The sequence below is a fragment of the Notolabrus celidotus genome, chromosome 14, assembly GCF_009762535.1.
Source record: "Notolabrus celidotus isolate fNotCel1 chromosome 14, fNotCel1.pri, whole genome shotgun sequence".
Lineage (NCBI taxonomy): Eukaryota > Metazoa > Chordata > Actinopteri > Labriformes > Labridae > Notolabrus > Notolabrus celidotus.
Window position 1 is genome coordinate 19,165,583 of NC_048285.1, and position 23,427 is coordinate 19,189,009.

The 23,427-nt window shown below is 41.1% G+C and overlaps 1 protein-coding gene across 1 annotated transcript in view; it reads left to right on the forward strand.

Moving 5' to 3' along the window:
* The first annotated feature begins 1,191 nt into the window (after positions 1–1,191).
* Positions 1,192–23,427, forward strand: part of LOC117824830 (Down syndrome cell adhesion molecule-like protein 1 homolog) — a 115,093-nt gene continuing 92,857 nt past the window's right edge. Inside the window, exons 1-3 of the mRNA XM_034700302.1 lie at positions 1,192–1,258; positions 12,605–12,925; positions 22,296–22,442. Coding sequence (XP_034556193.1) covers positions 1,216–1,258; positions 12,605–12,925; positions 22,296–22,442 — 511 coding nt within the window. The 5' untranslated portion in view covers positions 1,192–1,215. The remainder of the gene's footprint in view (positions 1,259–12,604; positions 12,926–22,295; positions 22,443–23,427) is intronic.

The window sequence follows — 23,427 nt, forward strand, 5'->3', positions numbered from 1 at the left end:
CAGCTGGTAAAGAAGGACTGACACATCAGGTGTGGCCTCAAACCTCAAGGTCAGGTGCTGTGCTGCAATGCAAACACGTGCTAAACTGGATTATGTGACCTGGCAACTTGCAGGCTGTTAAACAAACACTACCTGGTTTGTGTTCTTATCACCAGGATATGTAAATTTATAGATATATCGTAGTATTTTTCAATATATTAGTCAGAAAAGATGACAGTACATAAAGTGTTGGTTGCTTCTCGATTTACAAAACGACAAAGACGATTCTGATCACTGCCTCCATGAGCGCAGGATGTCTACTGTCAGTGTGAAGGAGAGAGTGAGTGACAGATCGAATGTATTGATAGTATCGATTACATTGTTAGTCTGATACACCTTCTTTTAATTAAAGTTGATTGGTGATAATTCCCTGGTGCTTTCCCCCACATCTAATGTACTTAATCTGCTCGAATGTGAGGTGGTTTCAGCGGCATGAGGGTACACAAGGTGCGCAGCGTATAGAGCACATCCCCACTCTCCTCTTGAATGAAACAGAGGCTGCAGCCCCCCTCCCACGCACACACACACACACACACACACACACACACACACACACACACACACACACACACACACACACACACACACACACACCTGGCGCGCACCTTCGCGCTCCAAAACGCCCACGTTCTTTTCAAACTTAACAAAAGACTCCTTCTGACTACTTTCGCTTCCTGTGCGCATCAATGCTCTGACAATGTAAACTGATTTATGGAAAACCATGAGGTAATTTGCATGGGAGACGCGCGCTGGTATTTCCCTGCAGGAGCTGTTTTTTAAACTTCCTCGCGTAAAAACAAATGTAAAATGACTATAGAGGCAAGAAGGAGCGATCCAGTGCGCGAAAAACTGAGGTCCTAGTTGTTTCCGCGTGGTCCCCCCCATTAGCGCGTGCAGCTCACCTCTCCATCACGGCGCATCATTAAGGATACCGGGGGTGGGGCGACGACAGCCTGTCCCGGTAAGGGGAGGAGAGAAGAGGGAGCAGAGGCGGTACTTTCTCCGCGGCTCGTTTCTCGGCGCCGGAGAGTGTGGGACCAGGGCTGGAGAGAGACCGCCGGGGAGCATCAGCAGAACCAGTCCAGCACGGAGCCTCGCCTGGCCGACCGCTGCGCCGTGCACTCTTCTCTGGGGGACTGCACAACATTCCTGTGAAATATTACTGCTTTTAATGGCATGTGGCTTGTAACTTTACTTCTGCTGTATTCTTTGCAAGAAGGTAGGTTGGAAATGTCTCTTCACTTATCTGCATGCTGTATCTTGTCCAGTGTGATGCTGAAGTTGTCTGTGCGTAATAATCCCATTACCAGGTTGATAAATATTGTTGGACTGATTTGATGGAATTGTCATCGGAGGGACAGAGATGTCAAATGAAACTCTAAATCACCTCTAGAGGAACTTTTTCTGAATGTTTTGAAATGATGCTTTTCTGATCAGTGTGCATTTTCCTCCTGCACGAGCGCTCGGATCCCTCTCAACGTCCTGTGTCTCAATGATTGGCTGATAATGTGATTAAAAATCATCAGATACAGCAGCTTATAATCATTAATCAGTGTAAATCTTAGTGAAATAAGGAGTTAGAAACACACATGCATCCTAAAAGTGCAAAATGAGAAAAGGGCATTTGCATTTTTGCATAATGAATAAATGGAGGTGTCGTGAATATGGAGGCTGTTGAATAGAAGGAGAGGCTGATAAGGATCTGCAGGCGCGCGCACGGATAGAGGGGCGACCTCGAGCGCTGATGCTGCCAGCTGTAAGCTGTTTACTCGCAAAAAGTCCAAGAGGGCAAAGGAGTTTAATGTATTTGCTGACTTTTTCTGCCGTGTCCCAACACAAATAAGCTAAATGTGCGCGCGTGGCGAGGAAGAGGAAGGGGGGTCCTTAGGGGTCAAAGCATTCCTTTTTAACAGTTTTTTCTTTTGGACGAGCACTTAATTACTGCATAAAAGCCAGTTTGTGTGTGCTGAAGAGTGCGTGCTTCTGCGTGGCAACCAGGGTCAATACATTTTATGAGAGACGTGTGAACTGATGCTGGGGGTATTGAGCGCTGGCCTTTAATTTGTAGATAATGTGCCCCAGTTGGATGTTTAAAAGACTAGGCAATATATTAGAGTTTATTTTCCTTCTTTGGTCAAATGAAGGAGTGTCAGTGTATGTGTGTGTGCAGACTCAGTTGTTACCCCTGGTCTAATTATTCATCCACCATTTTCTGTGGCACCAGATTCCACTGATTGGCTTCGCTCTAAACACTGCAGATGGGAGAGAATGATTCAATTTCAACCCTTTTAAATATAAAATCATCCGTTTTACTGTTGTGTGAAATTGTTTTTAACTGTGATACAGTCATACAAAGCAAAAAAAAAAAGAAACAACATGTTGTTTTCACTTCATTTGCATTAATTTGCTTTACGCAAGGGCGTATTACAGAAGACGTCTGAGCATGTACCTTATTATTTATAACAAATATATGATTTAAACTTGACATTGTGTTTATAACTGTGGGCATTGCTTGTGCTTCATGCTCCTGGTCGCCATCATTGGCCTTGGCAGTGCCCTCTGCCAGGCTGCAGCTGCGCCGAGGACTTGTGTGCTGTTTTTGTTGTATGTAATTGGATTACAGGGTCTATTTCGATTATACACACTGTACATCGCCCTGTCCCGTGACTGAACGAGATGTGCCGTGTGTGTGTGTGTGTGTGTGAGTGCCTGTTTGTGTGTGTGTTTATTAGCGTGTGTGGAGAGGGGAGGAGGGTTAGGGGCTGCAAACAGCCACTGGAGCGGAAAGAGTGCTTGAGATGGGAGAGATGTAGATAACGCAGTGGAAAACAAACTTCCATTTTCCGTTGTTTTTCAACGCCATGTTCCACTCATTCTGCACGAATCGACTGCGATTTATCGTCTCATGCTGCTGCTGTGTATTTTTGATGTATATAGTTTTTAATAAAGTTTATTTAAAGGGGGGAAGGTAGGTCTATTATCATACATGCATATGCATTAGTACTGCGTATTTTTTCCTGGCTTGGCCGCGCCTCCCAGAATGGCACACAATTCTCTGCATATATATTTTTTAATTTTTACTTCAGTGTGAAATTACATCTCAGATCAAACTTGTGCTTCTTTTAACAGAATTAAATCTCAATGTTTAATTTGACATTAACTCGACATTCATTATGTTATGACTGACCGTTTGTTGCTTTGGTTTGGCTGCATATCAGCACACCTGCACCCATGAGCGCGACGAGGAGGAGGATGAGGAGGGGGAGCAGGGGGATGGATAGATGGATAGATAGGGACTGGAGGGGGGAGAGGATACACTCATTCTTCTTTGTCATGATTTGGGAGGCTGCTTGTCATTTTATGGAAATAAAATTGAGACACTCAGCTGTAGGCTGCGTGGGAAATCTGCTCTCAGGCCTGTCAGGCCAGAGCAGGGCCTGAGAATTTTTGAAAGGCTGAAACAATTATTACAACTAATATATTTTCAAATCTGTTAGAAAGACGACAGACGTTTTTGTGACGTTAAAGGAGGTGCAATCAGTACGTGTAGAGATGTCATATAAAATGGCATGCACTGATCGAGATGGAGTGAGAGCTCTTGCTATAATTATTTCATCAATTAATGTGATTCTGGTTTTATCCAGTTTCTGTCGACAGGCCCCCTGCAACACATACTCGACATTAAACAGAATATTGACCGTGTTACAGTTTTGATTCTGCAGATTTCAAACACTCTGACTTCTGTGTTATACCTCCACTTCCTTTTTATTTGTGCAGATGTCACTTAATAACATTTTCTTTAATTTCAGTATTTTATATATTTCACAGAATTTCGCGTCCATTTGTGTACACCTCCACAGTAAGTTTCTCCTCCTGAATGCAGTAGTTTATTCTAATTCCTTCCTACAAAAGAAGCTCCTGTATGATGTTGAGAGCGGCCTGAGCCGCTGACCTGCGGTGTTGCAGACCCCAGGTTGTGCGTAAATTTGGAATCAAAATAGATCCGGACTGGAGGAGAACTGCTTGGAGGGTGAGCCCAGGAATTGCGATATGAGTCAGACTCTGGTGGCTACTAGACTACACCCGCACGATGCTCCCAGAGATGTTGCGTCTGGTGTGGACACTGTAGGAAGAAGTGAGACAACAACTCTGGAGTTTTGGCTCGCACTCTCATGAGATAAAATTCCAGCTTAGTTTGTTCTCATTTGGGAACATGGAGGTTTTCAATGTGACATAAAGTTCATGATGCACTATTTTTGTTTACCTACTGGAATGTGAAATAGATTTTTGAAGGAGAATGGCATCAAATGTGCAAAACTTGGAGACAACGTATATGCACAAGCGTTTGTTTTTCTTACACGTCACACCCAATTACGTGTAATTGCGTAATTTCACCACGGAATCCGTCTAATCAACTTGAAAGATTAGTTACAGTGGTCCTCAATATAGCGTTTAAATTGTGTGCCTTTAAAGATTGGTCTCTGTTCAGTTCAAACAGCCACTGCGCATGTGTCTAATTACGCACGATCATTTCCAAATAGTGAATCAGATCAAGGCATGTAAGAGCCTCTAAATGTCTCAATTCTCTGCTCCTGAGTCCCACTGTGCGGCTCAAACTGTCACTTTTCTCGGGGAGACACTTCCCCTCGGTGTAATAGCTACATGTCACTCTCAGGTTAACTCACCACCCTCGTTGTGCTCCGGCGAGCAAAGCCTGTTTTCGTTGTCAGTTGTTGGCGCTCTGTGTTTGGCATTTGAACTGTAACAGCTGAAACACACGCCTATCTGAACGAGACAGTGAGCATTTTGTTTTTCTCCTGACACGCGAACACGTCAGTCAGTTGGTGTGAGATTATGATTCTGAGTTTCGGGTTTGTCTTGAAAGCGCATTAGAGCAGATTTCTGAACTGTTCTCAAAATTGAAAATTACTTTTATAAATCGATTTTTCATTTCTTTTAAGAGAAAGACAAGTGCGCCGAAAGACTTGTTAAGAAGATAATCCCTCAATGAGCGTTTGCATTTGTCACTCGCCACTCAAGAAAAACAACAACAACAAAAAAACCTAAATCCCAACTGTTCCCAACTTTCTGACGGTTTATCAGTACACAGCCATAAATCTTCCACAGCAGCAACCTCGTTATTTCACTCAGCTGTCACGCAGATACGTGTCGTTTGACTGCGCACTCAACAGGTTTTACGCACGACAGTGTCCGGTAACCCAGCGCTGCCCTCTCCATTACGCACGGAGGAAGATTAATGACCTCGTCCTACATTTCACAATCTAATCTGTCTTTCCCTCCACTTCTCTTTCTCCTGTTCTGCTCACTATCAAACAATTTATGGCCCTGTCTCTGAGGGAGAATAGAGAGGGAAAACACACATCTACAAATCTGACACTCACTCCAACAGCAGAAATCATCTTTTTGAAGTGGGAGGAGTGAATTTTTAGATGCTGAAATGGCTGCTTCATATTTTACTGACACTGCATTAAACAGTGTATAGGGGCTGTTTACTCCCCCCCCCCCTTCCTTGCATACTCAGATCCATGACACCATGCCATGCACTTTTTTCCCTCAGTGTAATGGTACTATGCTAGAAATGATTTCCTCTCTGACGGCACACAAAAGCACATAGCCACATTGTAATACACCCCCTAATGCATATCTCAATCTGGACCCTTTGTATACTAAATGAGCAGCAGCCTCTATCAAACCCGATTGTATCTTTTGCCTTTTATGTTCAGCCATTTTTCTGTAGCATCACTGGAAACATTGGATTGCGGTAGACTTCAGTGCCTCAGCTGTTATTTGGCCTGAATGTGTATATTTGTGTGTGTGTGTGCTGTTATCTGTAGTGCTACATGGTTCAGCACATAGGAAATATCAGCTCACTATTATGGACGTCTGTGCAATCTAAGATGTATTTGTGTGACTGTGTGTGTTTGAAGGAGAGAGAGAACGAATGGGATTTATCGTCCTGTTTTTCTATGCACGTGATGGTATGAATCTGTGTGAGTGTGTGTGTGTGTGTGTGTCTGAATGAATGTAGATGAGACAAAAAAAGCTGCATTATGCATAGCGGTTCACCATAGGCAATATCCTTGCTTCTCCAGCATACATATTCATACCCCATTTTCGTATCCACTGCAAGAACAGTGGCAAAAAAGTGGAAATGTAAAATTTGAGTGTACAGCAAAGAAAGATCTGAATCAAAAGAAAAGCAGGGAAAGGAATCGGGCCAAATGAAAATGTGAAGCTTAAAAAACGAAGAGTGGAAAGAAGGACCGATGTAGCAGATAGAAGATTGTGAAAGATGTTTCTGTGTGTTTCACCTAAATCACTTTCACCTTCTTCATTGTAATCAATGCACCCAGGCTTGAAATCAAAATACAGTTCATGATCAAATGAGTGCTGCTCCTTTGCTCTGTTTTTCTCTGCTGGGTAAAGGTTGGAAAAAGCAGCCTGGGGGCTAAGGAAGGACTCTGGTAACCATCTGAGGTTTGATGTTGCCCAAATAAACAAGAAAAATTGGGTTATTGTGCCTCATGTTGTTGACGTGAAATGTTTACACTTGAATGAAAAAGCTGTGGTGTCTTCAGTTTTTAATGTTATTTTAGCTTGTAACGAAACTTACTAAGACTACATCATTGTCCTGAAACTATTGGCAGCATTCCAATGACCAACAGCTACAATTAAGCCAAGTGGCAAAATTAGACAGTTGTGTCACCTAATTTCACACTCACAACCTTCCATAACCCCTGATAATGATCTGACGTCAACATTTAAACCTCTATTCAGAAAAGCACAAGGCTACCAGCGTCAAAATGCTATTTCCCCTGCAGGTCGTAATCCTTGCTCTGTAGAGCAGTGTTTATTTTTCGTGTTGTACTTGTGTCTTTGTGTGCTTGGGTGTGTTTGTGAACTCAGTGACCTGAATATACACCAAGGGACAAAGTGATTCTACAGAGCATTATAAGCTGCTGCTCTATAGAGGATTTGTCCCTTAGTTTATATTGTGGCATCCGACCGGTTTTTCATTTAGTTCTCAGATATTTCAAATGATATCATATTACAGTTAAAGGTTTGTATAATATTGAACAGATTATCTAGTTTTAGTGCATTGTGGGAATAAGCAGGGGTCTCCAACTGGAGGAGGGGGGGTCATGTCCTCTGCTGGGGACCAAATGAGACGGGTGTAATAAGATTTACTTTGAAAGGAAGAAAGATTATTCCTGCCACAAAAATCACTGTATATGTATTCACATAGACTGTCCTTTAACTTATCCCTGTTTGAAATTAAACTGGTAATTAATTATTTCATTTGAAGTTTAAAGTTTGGTTGCACTAGCAGTGTCCTCCCACAGGTGTAGGATCCTTCTGGGGTTTCCATGGAGGGAAAATTTCAGGTAGCTCAAAAAACCTTGAAAAAATACCCCCAAAAAGATTAAGATATAATGAGTGATATACAGTACATAGATATATTGATGCAATACTGTAAACATAGGGCACCTGTTTCGGCCTAGTGTTTAATTTGTGTGCCCCATGTACAGAAGCTATGGTCCTATCCAGAGTCAGTACCTCATTTTTTTTACTACTCAAGACATACTTTTTTCTTAAAGCTTTTATTTTGTGAATTTATTTTAATCTTAAACATTTTACCTCTCTGATTTTACTGTCAGTTTGCTTTGATTGCTTCTTAGCTTTTATTGTGTTTTTATTGTTCTTATGAATCACTTTGTTACTTGTATCCAAAAGTGCTATACAAATAAAGGTATTATTATTATTATTATTATTAATATTATTTTTATTATTATTTTTATTATTTTTATTATTATTATTATTATTATTATTATTATTATTATTATTTATTATTATTATTATTATTATTATTATTATTTTTTTTATATTATTATTATTATTATTATTATTTATTATTATTATTATTATTATTATTATTATTATTATTATTATTATAAATATTATTATTATCCAAACCCTAACCCTTGAAACCAGCAGCCCGGGCTTGATTTCAACCAATAGCAGTTTACAGCATAACATTCCCCACTCTCTTTTTTTAGTGTCCCATTCTACACACTGCTCTATTCTCTCAATAAATGTGTTAAAAGTCCAAAAATAAACAATAAAAAAAGATACAGTAGACACCCCAAAGTCTGACCAATGTATCAACCAGCTGATACAATGGGCTTACCAGAAACATGGCATTGGTGTAAATGATCTCTGATGTGTCCGTATGAATTAGCTGCTCTCATTGTGGAACGGCAGCTGACATAAGTCTGCCCTATAGAAATTATGTAGAAGATTTTTCAAAAATGTTGTTGTCTAAGATTGCAAAGTTTGTGTACCTTTGCAGAGTAATAACAGCATAAAACTTGCAGTGATTTTGAAAAGCTCTTTTAATGCCAGCCAAAAAATATTGCCATCTCTACCAAAACTGGTTTTGGTATCCGTCTAAAAAAAAAACCTTATTAATCAAGCTTGAATTCACATATTTGTTTCTAGAAGGCATGTCAACACACAAAATGGATTGCAAATTGATTTGATGCTGATTGTTGATAAGTAACCATCAAGCTACAACAAGCTGACTGCTTGCTTCAACATTACGTTTTTGTTTATTTATAGTTTTCAGATGTCAAAATAGATTCAGTCAAAGCCGAAATGACAAAAACGCAACATCAGGCTCATTAGGTCAGACGTGACATCACATGTTTAGCCATAAATCCTTTACTCTGTGGTTAATACGAGTGAACAGTCCCATGATGGCCATCCCATCTATCGAATAGGTATGATGAAGGGGTACATGTGTCCTGTTGGTCTTTTGGGTTACATTTGTCAAAAAAGGATCAGAACAGGTACTTGGTTTGGCAAATGGATATACAGTATATGAAAGTACAGAGCACAAATTCTCTCAAAGTGATTTTGTTTTTTCTGTGAGAGCTTTACAGCCAGAATAAATAGTTCTTTCCACGGAAATATTCTGCATCTAAAAATAGCATCATCAGAAAAAAGCAGGTCACTGTCACTGTTATCGTCTGCTAATAGTTTCCTCCTTATTGCTCGACATGGAAACACTTCCGTGTGTGTTCCTCACCCAGCCCCCTTACACTGCGTCGCTCTCCGTGGTGCTGAAAGTGCAGATCAGTCAGCCTGTGTAGCAGCCTGAGAGAGTGATTGACATGGATTCCACCGGTAGGATGGATTGAACTTGACCTGAATTCAGATTTGTGAACACAGAGGATCTGCTCCAATTTTTTCTCCGGTAGGCAGGAGAACAATGACTCTACCTCCTCAGCGATCACATCTTTCTCTGCTGCTGCCTGAGTTTGACACCAAGAACTGAGGCAGTCATTTAACATTAACCCCTCTATCCCTTTGACCTTACCACACAAACACTCACTCACTCACTCACTCACCTGTCTCACACCTCTGCACATCTGCACCTTTCCCCCAACCAGTCACCTGTGTCCTGTCTACAATCTCCCGCCCTGCTCTCGGATCTCTCCTTTCCGCTCTACACCCACGCACACATGAGAACCATGCCGGGAAGTCGGGCATCGGCCTCCCACAGCAGCGCGATTACAGAGTGGATAGACTTTGTGTGTGTTAAATGTGAAAGGAGATTATGTGGGTTTAACTCCTCTGCGTCTGGCATACAAATTCCTATCGCACAATATTGCCTGTCTGTGGCGTGGCAGGGAAAGACGGGGGGAAGTGTTTGTGTGTTAGAAGGGGTATCTGTTTTTGAGTTAAACTACTAAGAAAAAGACAGGTAAGTCAGAAAGACAAGAAAGGGGCCGATAATGGAGGAGAAATGGAAGATCATCTTATGTCAGTTTAATCCTTGCATGTTTCCCATGTGATGTATTCAATTCATGTCATGCTGTCAATGCCATTAAGCCTGACACTTTTTAAAGTAGACAACAGATATAAAAATGGTCCTTTGTATCAACCATTCATCCGTTTGCCTAGTATTAAGATCTTAAAAAGACAGCAACTGGGCTCCTGTCTCTCTATTCTCTAACTACTTAGTAATGGTGTCCATTGATGTCGAGGATCTGTACAAATTAGAGCCTAAATGACATCTGATAGCTTCTTCATATCTCTAAGCCAGCACCCTATTTTCTCCCCGCACAGAGAGAATTTCAGAGATAGGGCTAATCCAGCCATTGTTGACACAATCCGGGAAAAGGGATTAATTAAGTATCATTGTCTGAGGAGAAACTTCTCTGGCTTCGGGGCGCAGCGTCTTCCCCTGGCCTGTAGCCAAGCTGAGCTCAGCACTTCTTTACACTCCTCTACAACCCCCACCCCTCACGGCACACACACACACGCACACGCACACGCGCGCACACACACACACACACACACACACACACACACAGAAACACACAGATCTTAAAAGATGATGCCTCGCTCTAAACTGGAAGAGGGCGTTTGAGAGAGAGGATATATGGTGGTCTATCTCCCTCAGGACAACTTATCTGGCAGCAGCTCTTCATCTGTGCAACAATACTGTTGTTTTACAGCAAGCATCTGTCTTATCCAGCTCCTCGGGCTCCTACAGACAGAAAACTACCAACAATAGATATTACAGACTGGAACAGGACTATGAAGTGCAGCAGTTTGCTATCGTGCCCGTGTGAATACTTAGTTTTCTTGAATTATGGAGCATATAAACAGATAAGGAGAGTTTTGTGACCCATATTCCCTCCTATTAAGAGGCAGGTTTTACAAAAGAGCTTTTTGGACATGTATATTAAATTATAGATATTAGGATCATTCATTTGAGAAGAGACGGATGGCAGCAGTTTGGGTAACACAGAGAAACTTGTCTGGGTTAAAGTGACCTGAATGTCTATGGATCCAGTTTATACAGTCTTGATGGGTGTTTGTATAAGTTTGTGTTATATTCGGTGGTATTTTTAGCATTTTTGGAGCTTATTGTGTTTGGTCTGATGATGATTCAGCAAGGTCAGACAATAACCTCTCTGCTCAGTCTAAATATTGAAACGTACAAACTGAAACCAGAACATTTTTGGTAACAAAATCTTTTCATGTTTTCACAAATTATGTTTAGTGTGTTTCAAAGTGAGTCATGTTTACTTTCAGATGGATAGTTTTGAAACAGTTTGTATTGTTTACTCAAAATTCTGTGCCAAGCAAATAATAACAATTTAGGCAAAATGATAAATCATTTATACAGAATGAGAAATTGTATATTTTGATTTATCATCTATTGATATTGTCATGATGCTTGATACTGCATGGTAGAGGTGAGACAAAACATCGATACAGCAATTCATCATTATCCTGACTCATACGATACAACTATTGTATCAGAGGCGCTGAATACCAATATCTAGTTTATAAATGATACTACTTCCTAAACATGAACCACATCACAACTTCATGACTCTTTATCATAAAGGTGTATTTAGTATTCTTCGGATAATCAGATATTGTGATGTATCATCATGTAATTGGTATAATTGTCTTGCAATGTATTGATTTCTGCAGGATTGCTGTTTCATAATTTTATTTTTACCATGGATCCCGTATCGTGTCATGTCATATCTGTTGTGTTGTTTTGTGTTGTGCTGTGTCGTGCTTTATGAGTCGCCCTATTATTCCCACCCTGACTACATGGTACACAACTTTAAAAGACACTTCTTTAAAGATCATTAAGTAGTAGAACCAAAATTTAAACTGGTGTTTCTCTAATTCAGCAATTTTCATTTCGTGAAGTCAACACTTGTACTTCTCTAATGTAAATACTGTCATAGTTTTTTGGGTTGCAGTTTTGCTTTTATTTGATGGGATAGCTGAACAGAGCTAGGGAATGTACAGAGTAGAGAGTGTGGGAAGGCTGCCACAAAGGGTTGTGGGAATCAAACCAGCGACCACTGCTATGAGGACCATAGCCTTTATACATGGGGCGCATGCTTCATCCACCAGGTTAACAGCCTAGGCCCAACTCCGTTATTGTTAAAACCTCTTGAATCAGTTAGTCAGTAGGTCTTTTCAACTCATGACTTTTTTACATTATTTACTTATGTGAAAATGTGATTATGCTAGTTCTAGAGATTATAAAACATAAAAATCATTTGGTTGGATGATAAGAGATTGTGTTTAAGTGTAATCAAAGCAAAGGACAAATACATAACAATCAAGATGCAAAAAACTTCCTGGAGGACTGACGCTTCTGTACATGGGGCGCACGATTCAACTACCAAGCCAAACTGGCATCCCATGGGTCATGTACCTTTATGGCATTTGGAAATGTTTGCTTGAACGTATGTGTGTGTTGTAGTGTGGTGAATTTGTGAAGGAGCTGGATGGGGTTTGGACTGGAGCTTTAGCGATAATCTTGTCCTGTATTTCATAATTGAAGTCAGTAGTCTCATTTCTTTAAAATGATGAGTAACTCTGTTCTTCCACAGCATTGCACTTCTGTGTCAGTATGCTCCCTCTCCTCATTTCTGTCTGATTTATGAAAGTTGATTGTCTGTCTAACACTGCTCTGTCTCCCTTCCTCTCGTCCTACCAGTCAACAGTGAGGATGTTGTCTCTACGCGGCTGTACTTTGTGAACGCCTCCCTGCAGCGGGTGACCTTCTCCAGCTCGGTGGGGGTGTCCCTGCCCTGCCCCGCGGGCGGCGCCCCCCATGCCGTCCTGCGCTGGTACCTGGCTGCCGGAGACGACATTTACGACGTGCCCCACATCCGCCACGTGCATGCCAACGGCACCCTCCAGCTCTACCCCTTCTCTCCCTCCGCCTATAACAGCATCATCCACGACAACGAGTACTTCTGCACTGCTGAAAACCAGGCAGGCAAGATTCGAAGCCCCAGCATCCACATCAAAGCAGGTGAGGACTGGACACACTACACTGAAACTTAATGTCCTTACTTACCTTGTCATCTTACCTTGCTATTTTAAATGGTACCATTACTCCAAATACGTAAGCTTAGTTTTTGGATGTAGCACAGATCAAGTCCACAAGTCATCAGACTTTAAATGAAACATTAGACTCTCGGACTTACCCTGACCCTACCCGTATTCAGTGGCATGACTATATGCTATGCTAGTTCAGTAGCATCTCCATTTGGTTTGCTAGCATTATTTAAAGTGACAGGATTAGCCTCCATAAGTTGGGGTTGTAAACAGTCCACCTCTGTCTGTCCTCCATGAAATCTTAAGTGTGTCATCATTAAATCTGTTTGAGTCAGCTTGTATCAGCAGCTCGATCTTAATGTAGTAAGTCTAAAAAGAAACTGTTGAAAAGTGGATAGCATTTATACTATTGTTGGCTAAGTTGATGTCCCTTGCCAAACACAGACCTCAAGACAATGTGGTTAACAGCTGCTGCCGTACTACCCTTGGCCAACAACATGTTGAGTTCATCATATAAAATGTTTTTAAAGCTCCTGTGAGGAACTTTCAGTTTACTTCCATTTTGAAGACTCCTGAGGACAAAGCAGTACTTGATCTGTTTGCCACTGAAGGCTACTACAGCAAATTTAGCATAGGACCGTCCTTATAATGTGGGGCCAATTTACAGTACAAAAATTACAATAACAGTTGTCATGCTTTAAGCACACAAGGCTGAGATTATTCTGACTTTTATTCAAATGTATTCCTCAGGCACCAAAACAATAGGTCAAACCATTCTCTGTAAGTCTTGCCCACAGAAAAAGACATTTCAGATCTCACCAGTGGGCCGGAAAATATGACAAAATTATCTGAAGTAAGCATTTTGACACAATCTTAACTAAATTTTGAATTATTTCAGCTCAAATTTGTTTAAAAAGAGTATGTTACCATTTCAGTGTGTGATTATTTCTGTAAACGGAATGAGACTCTGTCTTTGCGTTTACTATCTTTGCAGTGCACCTTGTGTGTAATTTGACAGCGTGAGAGACAGGTTCTGCTAATGAAATGAAACACCAGGAAACAGAAATCTTTGAAAATCCCAGGAAAACGTATGAAACGTAGTGGTGTTATAATCAGCGTATGCAGCTCAATAATGCATGGGATTCACTCAGTTTGGCGGGTGTGCTGTTTGTTTAGCCCATGGCCATACGTGACTTGCCCCCTGTTATCTTGTAGTTTGTATCCCATTTAATGCAACTCAATGATGTCCTTCAAGAGACATTAAACACCAACATCCCTCTCCACATCTTCAGTTTGTAACAGACTGTGTGTTGAATAAGATAACCCTAATGACATTGTTCGTTTTGGTTTTACAAGCAAGGCGGACAATGGGATGGTTGTCTTGCTAAATGCTGCGAGCTGCTTACCTACTTGATACACCCATTCCAGTAGACATTTCTCTTCAACTCCTCTCCCTTGGGACTTTGCCAATTTACTGGACATGTTGTATAAACACTTGTGTTATTGCTACAAGTCCATTTCTGATATCCATCTAACTTTATGCTCCTGGTTATATTACTACTGTCACCACGGTGGGGTCCCCTCACACAACAGTATATATCATACGAAATGGTAAACGTTGATATTTGGGATTTCAAATTGGTGTGGCCAAAATCTTCTTCCAGTCAGTTGGATAAAGTGAAATCACTCTTAAAATACAGCACACCACGGGGAAAATCTAGTAAGGTAAACTTCAGAACCATCAAAAATCTGTAATTTGCTGACTTTTGTCTGATGGGGGATCTGACCCCAAATTGCCCCTGTTATCTTGTAGTTTGTATCCCATTTAATGCAACTCAATGATGTCATTCAAGAGACATTAAACACCAACATCTCTCTCCACATCTTCAGTTTCTAACAGACTGTGTGTTGAACAAGATAACCCTAATGACATTGTTCGTGTTGGTTTTTCAAATTTTAAAAATATCATTTAGACTCACAGTCACAAAAGACTTAGTACACAGTTAAGTAGATCTAAAAGTATGTTAAGTGCATCTTACTGCATATTTAACCGTGCCACCTTTATATTTAATTAATGTCTTAATACCTAGCAATGAGCAGTTTGCTTTGTCACTTATTGAACAACAACAATAACAGCATCATCCAACGTCAGCCCAGCATCTGTAAATATGTCGACACAAACAGCCATCATATTGACATCCTACAACAACAACAACTCCTTTCAGCGGGGGTGAAGTTTCTCAGAGCACAGAGTCGTGACCCTGTGTATTAAAAATATCACACACACATGCACACACATACACACAACGACCCAGAGACAGACAGTTGGTGTGCTGACCTGTCCGCACTCCCTGCCAAGGTCAAAGCTGGAGAGAGCTGCCGAACACACCCAGGGAAGGTGTTACTGCTCTTTCTCACATTCACACACACACACACACACACACGCACACGCACACGCACACGCACACGCACACGCACACGCACGCACGCATGCACACGCACAAAATAATACACACCTCAACATTAAAAACACATGCCTGTGACCTAATGTGACACACACTCAATACATGTGTATACAACAGACTTAAACTTGTGTGTGTGCACATGCATTTCACGTGGACGCACCCACCCAGTCACTCACACTTGCATGCATGCACACCAGCCTGTGTGTAGCTCATGCCAGCAAGCCTCCTGTCTCCCAGTCTCTCCATCTGTCCATGGACTGGAGAGTCCCCGAACTACACACACATAAACACACACACACTTACACACATAAACACACACTGAGCCATTTTCATCAAGCTGGCTCTTGGTGTTTAGTTGCCAGCTCTTTGTCAGGGTGTTTGGCAGGGAAGATTTTGGAGAGTCAGCTTCAGACATAGAAAGATGTGAAAAAAAAGTAGATTTTCAGGTCAAGGTAATAGGCAGGCAGACATTTTTGACTGTGCTGATCAATCCTGCATGGAGAGACCGTCACACATAGAAACCAACAAAATAATCTTCAAAAACAGTGCTGGATCTGTTCCTCACACACACACACACACACACACACACACACACACACACACACACACACACACACACACACACACACACACATATAAACACACCCATATGGCCTGTGTGGTCCCCAGAGGAGGACAGTCCCTGCAGCGTGAGACTGACCTTCCAGCCAGCCTCAGTGTTGGGATGACCTTCCCGCCCAAATAATTACAACAATTAATCAATTAAATGCTGAGGCAACCACAACTCCGCAGCTCCATAAGCGGGGCCTCGCATGCATGTGTGTGCACCTCATTACCTCCAGAGTCCCAAACACACACACATACTCACGCTCGAGCTCAAGCACGAGCTCAAGCACATACACGTCCCTGCTGTTGCCATGGGCGACTGAGGCGTGAGCGCCAGGGTGTGGCATGCCCTGTCTCAGGTGGCGCAGGAGAATGATGACAGCTGACAGCTCGCAGTGTGACGCCACCCTTTCCAAAAAACCTGCCCCATCCCCCCATTCTCTCCCTCTCTCTCTCTCTCTCTTCACCTCCTCTTATCTCTCTCTATCTCTCTCCCTCTTTCTCACCCTCTCCCATGCAGGCTGATTGTGGTCCAATAATAGCACCAGCACCTGTCTGGATAGCTCTGCATTTATGAAAATCACTATGTGGTCAGCTCCTTTTCCTCTATACCTTTTTATTTGGCACATTTTTTGCATCTCTAGTCTTCTGTTTTTGTTTTTTACACATGCTTATTGAGAGAGGCCTTTCCAAATACTTATCTTTTGTGGATATACAGTATATATTTTTGGTAAATATACAAAGTAATATTGTTTTTAAAGATAAATTAGGTTTTAGTGACATCTTAACAGTCATCAAACTGTGATTATTTTTGGGTCAGAAACTATTTTTGGCCTTCAAGTGAAATCATTTCTTTATTCTAAGTGCGTCCAAATAAACATTGTGTGCTTTAAATTTTATCCCCATCCTTTAGTTTCATACTGAAGTCCTTGAAGTATGCTAGTGAATTAATGTTTCAGTGTAATTACAGCTGGAAACAGTTGACCATCAGCTTTTTATGCAGCTGTTGGTTTCCATACATTTCTAAACTATTCAACTTTTAAAAAAAGTTAATTTTTCATGAAAGTTTTTCTACAGCTGTACACAATATCTGAGGAATAATGTATGGTGAGCGGGCGGTTTAAATGATCCCTCAGATTTGAGGATTGGTCACACTTTCATGGCATCTTGCGGGTTGGATTGACAAATTAGCATTTTTCACATTAGCCTGTGTTGCTATGATGAATTACATTTAAATTTTTTCTTTTGGCATTCTTAACAAATGCGGATAATAACAGCAGCACCTATGTTAGTTCCTCTTCGTCGTAACTTTTCTGTTGGTCTAGTTACTGTTACTCTAGTCCTGTTACTCTAGTCCTGTTACTCTAGTCCTGTTACTCTAGTCCTGCTACTCTAGTCCTGTTACTCTAGTCCTGTTACTCTAGTCCTGCTACTCTAGTCCTGTTACTCTAGTCCTGTTACTCTGCCAAAGCGCGTACCGTGTTTAGATTTTCGGTTGCTTTGTGTTCATGCGCTTCAGTTTGGTTGACATCTCTTTCATTCAGCCTCTTGTGTGTTTTAACATTCCTTGCCAGTTCTTTCCTCCTGTCCTATTTTCTCTGCTGGTGACTGGTCAGCCACTAATCAGGAATCTTAAGTTTAGTGCTCTCCAAATAAAATTGAGAGTAATATTTGGTAGTATTAAGATATCCTGAAAGAAAGTGACATTTTTGCCACATTGTCAACAAGAATAGGTGAATTCAAACTTTGAAATTGCGCCAGACTCCTTTACGCTGATTGATTTGATATGATAATGATTAATTACCATTATTAAGGAGTTTTGACCAATCAGAATCAAGTATTTAACAATCAACAAAACTATGAAAGGATTGAAATGCTTTCACTTTTGAAAGATTTATCTTTTCTGTAATCTGTTTTTCTTTAATCTACTTTTTTGGATAGAGGAAAAAATTATTCCTGAAATTTAAAAAGAAAATCATGATTTTCCCACAGGCAAAGATTTAATACTCAAATATAACTTCTCCTTTGACTTCCCACCTATTTAGCTCCTTGCACTTTCACCCTTCATGTTAGGTTTTAAGAAATGGACAAGCCTATCAATATTATATGATAATCAAATACATATATCAATAAACAAAGTAATGCCTGATAACATTTTCCTAATTAGTCATTTTCTCTTAACATTAGATATCAGTGTTTTTTATAAATGTACTCATACACTTACTTTCTACCTAATCTTTAGGACAGGTCAGTGATCAAACCCAGCATTACACAAAAAAAAGCAGAGATCAATTTCACATGAAGTATTTAGCCTGTTTCTTTGAATTGGCTGTGCATCTTTAAGGACAAGACATGTCCATGTAAGGATGTTTGGTAGTATAAAACCTCAGTAATACAACCTACCCTTAATTTACACATTATTTTACAGCCTTTTTTGGCATCTCAGCAACTCCCACAATGCACTCAGCTTTTTCTGTACATTTAATCCTTTTTGGAAATCTTTTTCACTTTTGATACACAGTTAGAGGACACCAGTTCAGATATGTGAGTTAAATATTCTGCACACCTCTGCACATACAGATAATAACTGCAGCAATTTGAGCTAAATAAAATATGCTGCTCTAGTCCGAGGGTTTCATGTTTTGTGCATAGCATACGTCCTTGCACAAACTTGATCCAGTGAAATGAGTACACCTGTTCAATGAGCTCACCTCATCTCCCTTTTGTTCTGACTAAAACACACAAACCTGTGTATGCTGGGGCCAAGGCAGCAGGTGTTTACATCCCGTTCCTCCATCTGCCCCGACTAATACAGTAAGTAGGGACACTGAACCCGATACACAAGGACTACCTCGTTTATCCATTCAGTAAAGAAACCTGCATCCATTCATTTCTCCTGTGTTTCATTATTTTCCTCCTCCTCTATCTCTCTCCTTCTCTGTGTTTTCGCTGCTCGCTTTATGAATAAGTAAATGCAGTATTTGGTTTCCCCGTCGTTAATTATTGAAGCGACAGTGATACAAGACTTGCCTCCCAGTGCGCCCAGTGCACCAGACCCATGTTTTAGCTCGTTCCTAGGCAACCAGGCTGCATATAGTCAGGCATCAGTAACATCCTAATGATTCTGCTGCGCATGCGATGAGGGGGAGTGCAATTTACACACAAATCAGTTGGGCTACCATTTGCATCCTGTCACAAGGCGTAAGAGAATGAATATGTAATGTTTTTTTTTCTTTCTCAGTGTCTTTCATATCTTGGAAGAGGAACGTGTGTCAAATGACAATGCTATCACAACAGTTGCTTCTTACTGGAGCTGGTTTTGCACCACACAGGGCTAGTTTGACTGATTCTAAAACAGAGAGAAGTGGTTGAATAACAGTTTTTAGAGGTTAGAAAGTGTTGGATGATGTGGCAGAGGTAGCGCAGACCTGATTTAACCTTGACTGGATTTGAACCTCAGCTGATTCTTCAGGGAATGACTGCCATCATCTCACCAAACACTTACAAGCTGTCACACTGGTTTTAAAACACTCTATGAGAGGCTCAGTGGCCATTGGGGATTTTCCTCGCTATTGACAGGGAGGCAGCAGGTCAATCAGAGAGTAAATAAAAGATTGAAAGAATTGGCTTGGCCGCAGCAGAGGAGGCTACTCAGTCGATCCTGGATATTGATCTGCAGGTTGATGGCATCAATGAGAGGCAGAGCACTGTTTAAATGAAGGATTGAAATGAAGACCTGATTGGGAATATGTGTCCTTTAGCTTGACGTGTTTACAAATGAGGCTTTAGCTCACATTTGTGGTATGTGTATCAGGTGACCAAAGTGGGAAATGATGTGCTCCCAAGGCGATGTTGCAGGTACTCATTTAGCTGAGGTACAAAGCAGCATGATAAGTGCCCAAAGACTCCATATCTAATTGTATTTTATTTATTAATATTACACTGAAGGCAGATAAATGTGTGCAGCACTGAGTTCAAGCCAATTGTTCCTACTAGGACATTGATGTGTATTGTATCCAATTAGGATTGAACTGATCTAATTTTGTCGTATCCTATTGTAACGTATTGTATCACGTGCAGTATCGTAACTTAACATATTGTAACGTATCGTAACGTATCGTGAAGTAATATGTCATAACATATCGTAACGTGACTTGACGTAATGTAACATGTTGAAACGTATCGTGTTGTATTGTATCCTAACTTATCATATTGTGAAGGATTGTATTATTCTTTTGTACCTTACCATAACATACCATGACATACCAAATGGAGGTGTATCATGTAATATTGTATTATATTGTATCATATGGGGTTGTATCAATTTGTGTCATGTAATATCGTAACATGGAAACCTCATCTATGTTTTGCTCGTTAAAAGTGTAAAGGGAGGTGAAATACTCCTCAATCCACTCAATCTTTCACTCCTTTACGAATAAGGAAACCTAAAAAAAAAGGGGTCCAAGTTCAGCCAATTATGAAAAAGTAGAGTAGTGCAAAAGCAATGGACAGAGTCAGACAAAGACTTGTGAGATTAAACCTCAGACTTTAAGGTGAAAGACTCCCCTACATTTGGACAAGGACACCAGCTCTGGTTCCACTGGGTTCCAGTGACAGTGGCGGCTGGCATAAAGCATTATTAATGACCAAGGAAACTGGCCTTCAGGCTAGGCGTTAATTATATCACTGGAGAGCTGGGGGAGAGTGAGGGCGGGGCCACTCCCTCTGTTGTGTGTGTGTGTATGTGTTTTACATTGTTAAGCCATTACTGTCCTCATTTTCAAGGGTTGAATAGCAGTGATAGATTAAGTTAGATTACAATGCTGGAAAAACACTCACAAATTACGGCCTTGCTGGGACCCTATCTGATTTCTGTTTTTTTAATTTCAAACATTGTAAGATTTGGAGAAAATTGTAGGAACACATGTTTATACAATAAGTTGTTGGTTAAGACCACACAGTTCAGCTTGGTTTAGTTTGGATAGCACAGGTCAGTGTTCATTCAGTCAAGCTAGCATGCCCTTGAACTACCTGTCTCTCCTCCTCACCAAAACAATCCATTAATTTAATTTCCTCTCACTTAATTTATTTAATGAAAATTTATGCTCTGATTCAGCATTTCACATCCCTCCCTAATCGTAATGTGACAGAGTTAACTGCAGAGATAATTTGGTTAGCTACAGGCTACTGTTTTCATCATTAAGCCCAGCTTAATCACCACCATCCTTTCTGTACACTGGCATAGATTCACAGCCTGGTGCTCTGCTTGCCATGTGCAGAGGGTGTGTTTCTGACGCCTGGCGCCTGTATGTGACAGGTCCAACTGCCGTGAGCAACCCTCCACTCCCGGCCGTCTCATAGCATCTGTGGCGTTTTTCTTTAAAAGGCCAAGGAGCGCTCACTGTGGATCCCCTTCAACGCAGCTCCATGTCAGCCTGCCTTACCATCACTGACTGGCTTTAAATGTTGGGCTGGAGAGAGAAACAGCAGCTCTATGTGACCAAACAGAACACCAGACAAATTTGTTTACCAGACCAGTCCTTGCTTTTAATACGGGTTTAACAGGACAGGCTGATGTCAACTGCACTTTGTCAATGTGTGTAGGCAAGAAGGGTGATTTTATTTTGTAAGCAATTTTTACGTAGCTGACTGAAAGAAAAAACATCACCAACAACAGCAATTTTGACAGTTGAATTTCAGTCACCAAAATCGCCCAGTATCTGCTGTTTCCAACCTTCCAAATGTAACAAGTTAATGCTTTGATCAATATCATGACAAACTGAGCGTCTTTGGACTGTTGGTCTGAAAAACAAGCAATATGTGGATGTCACCTTGAGCTCTGAGTAATTGATTAGAGTGAGAAATGTTACTGCTGCCAAAGTAGAGTGCAATTTATCTTGGTAAGACCACAACTATTCGCCCATGGACTGTTGCCCTCAAGGAATAAAAAAGGCCAAACATGCTGGTTTCAGTCTTGTGAATGTGTCAATTCAATGCAACTTTTTTTTCATATGATGGGATTCTTGACTGTTGGCCTTACAAAACAAGCAACTTAAGACTTAATTGGTGGCTCTTAGCAACTGTGCAGGGCATTTTGAACTTCTTAAAACAATGTAGTCAAAATCTTTACTTCCCTCCACAAAGTTGTCTGTAAGTTTTACCACTTTCCCATTGATGGAAACCAAAGATCATTGCCTTCGCTAAGACATCTACTATCACGATTAGCCAACATCCTCCAACTGACTTATGGTATTTCTTTTCTCCACACATCAGTGTTCAGGGAGCCCTACACAGTCCGTGTGGCCGACCAGCGCTCCATGCGAGGTAATGTCGCTGTGTTCAAGTGCCTCATCCCCTCAGCCGTCCAGGAGTACGTCAGCGTTGTGTCTTGGGAGAAAGACACCGTCTCCATCGTCCCAGGTAGGAAACTAAGTCTGCCTGACATCCAGTTTATTTTACTGTCTTCTCACTGCAGACTCCATTCACATGTGGTGTGAGTTGTATTTAGCTCATTGTTTACTGTATGTGTTTGATCAGGTGGTGGGTAAAAATGGGAGGCAAATGATCAAATGTCATCCCAATGCGTAAATAGACTCATCACATTTGCCCTCAGAGAAACTGGGACTCTCTCCTCTTACTTTTACACAAAGCAAATTCCAGACTACGATCATCAAGAGTGAAAAAAATGAGATTTCCCTTCAGATTTTATTTGGCTGTAGCTTTTCTTCTTGTTTTCTCCTGTGGGTGATCATTGACAGCCCTTGATCGATACTAATCTATTCAATTGTGTCACTTAAACCCTGTTATTTTGTCAGCAAGAGAAGATGGAGAAAGGGTTCTAAAGAAATGGTCCAATCATTCAAAAAGAAGTCTGATGAAATTGCCTCTGCCTGGCACATCCCTCACTCCTCACTCACTGACTGACACTGCTGTGGTTAATAGCTGTGTTACAGGGATAAATCAGGCATTAGCAGACGTGTGTGTGTGTGTGTGTGTGTGTGTGTGTATTGGTGTGTAGACTTTTGGGGGGGGGGGGGGGGGGGGGGGGGGGGTTAATTTGATGAGTGATAGATTTGTTTAGCTGCCCATCACAGTCGCCCAAAAGAGAGCAGCCACACCTTTAGGGCTCTGCTGTGTCTTGAGCTTTTTCTCTGCTGGAATAATCTGTTTAATAATTTGTGGAATAACAATAGTATCAGTTTGAAAAAGTGCCTCTACATAGTGCTGTATGCCTTGGGAATGTGTGTGGAGTGTTTGTGTGTGTGTGTGTAAAGGCTTGTGTTAACATTTGCTCCGTGCAGTGATGGCAAATTGCAGGGTGTCAGACGAGACTGTTTAGGTCAGATGATGCGTATTGCTCCCTCTGTCCCTTATCTGACTCTCTGATACCGAGCACCTCTTTTAT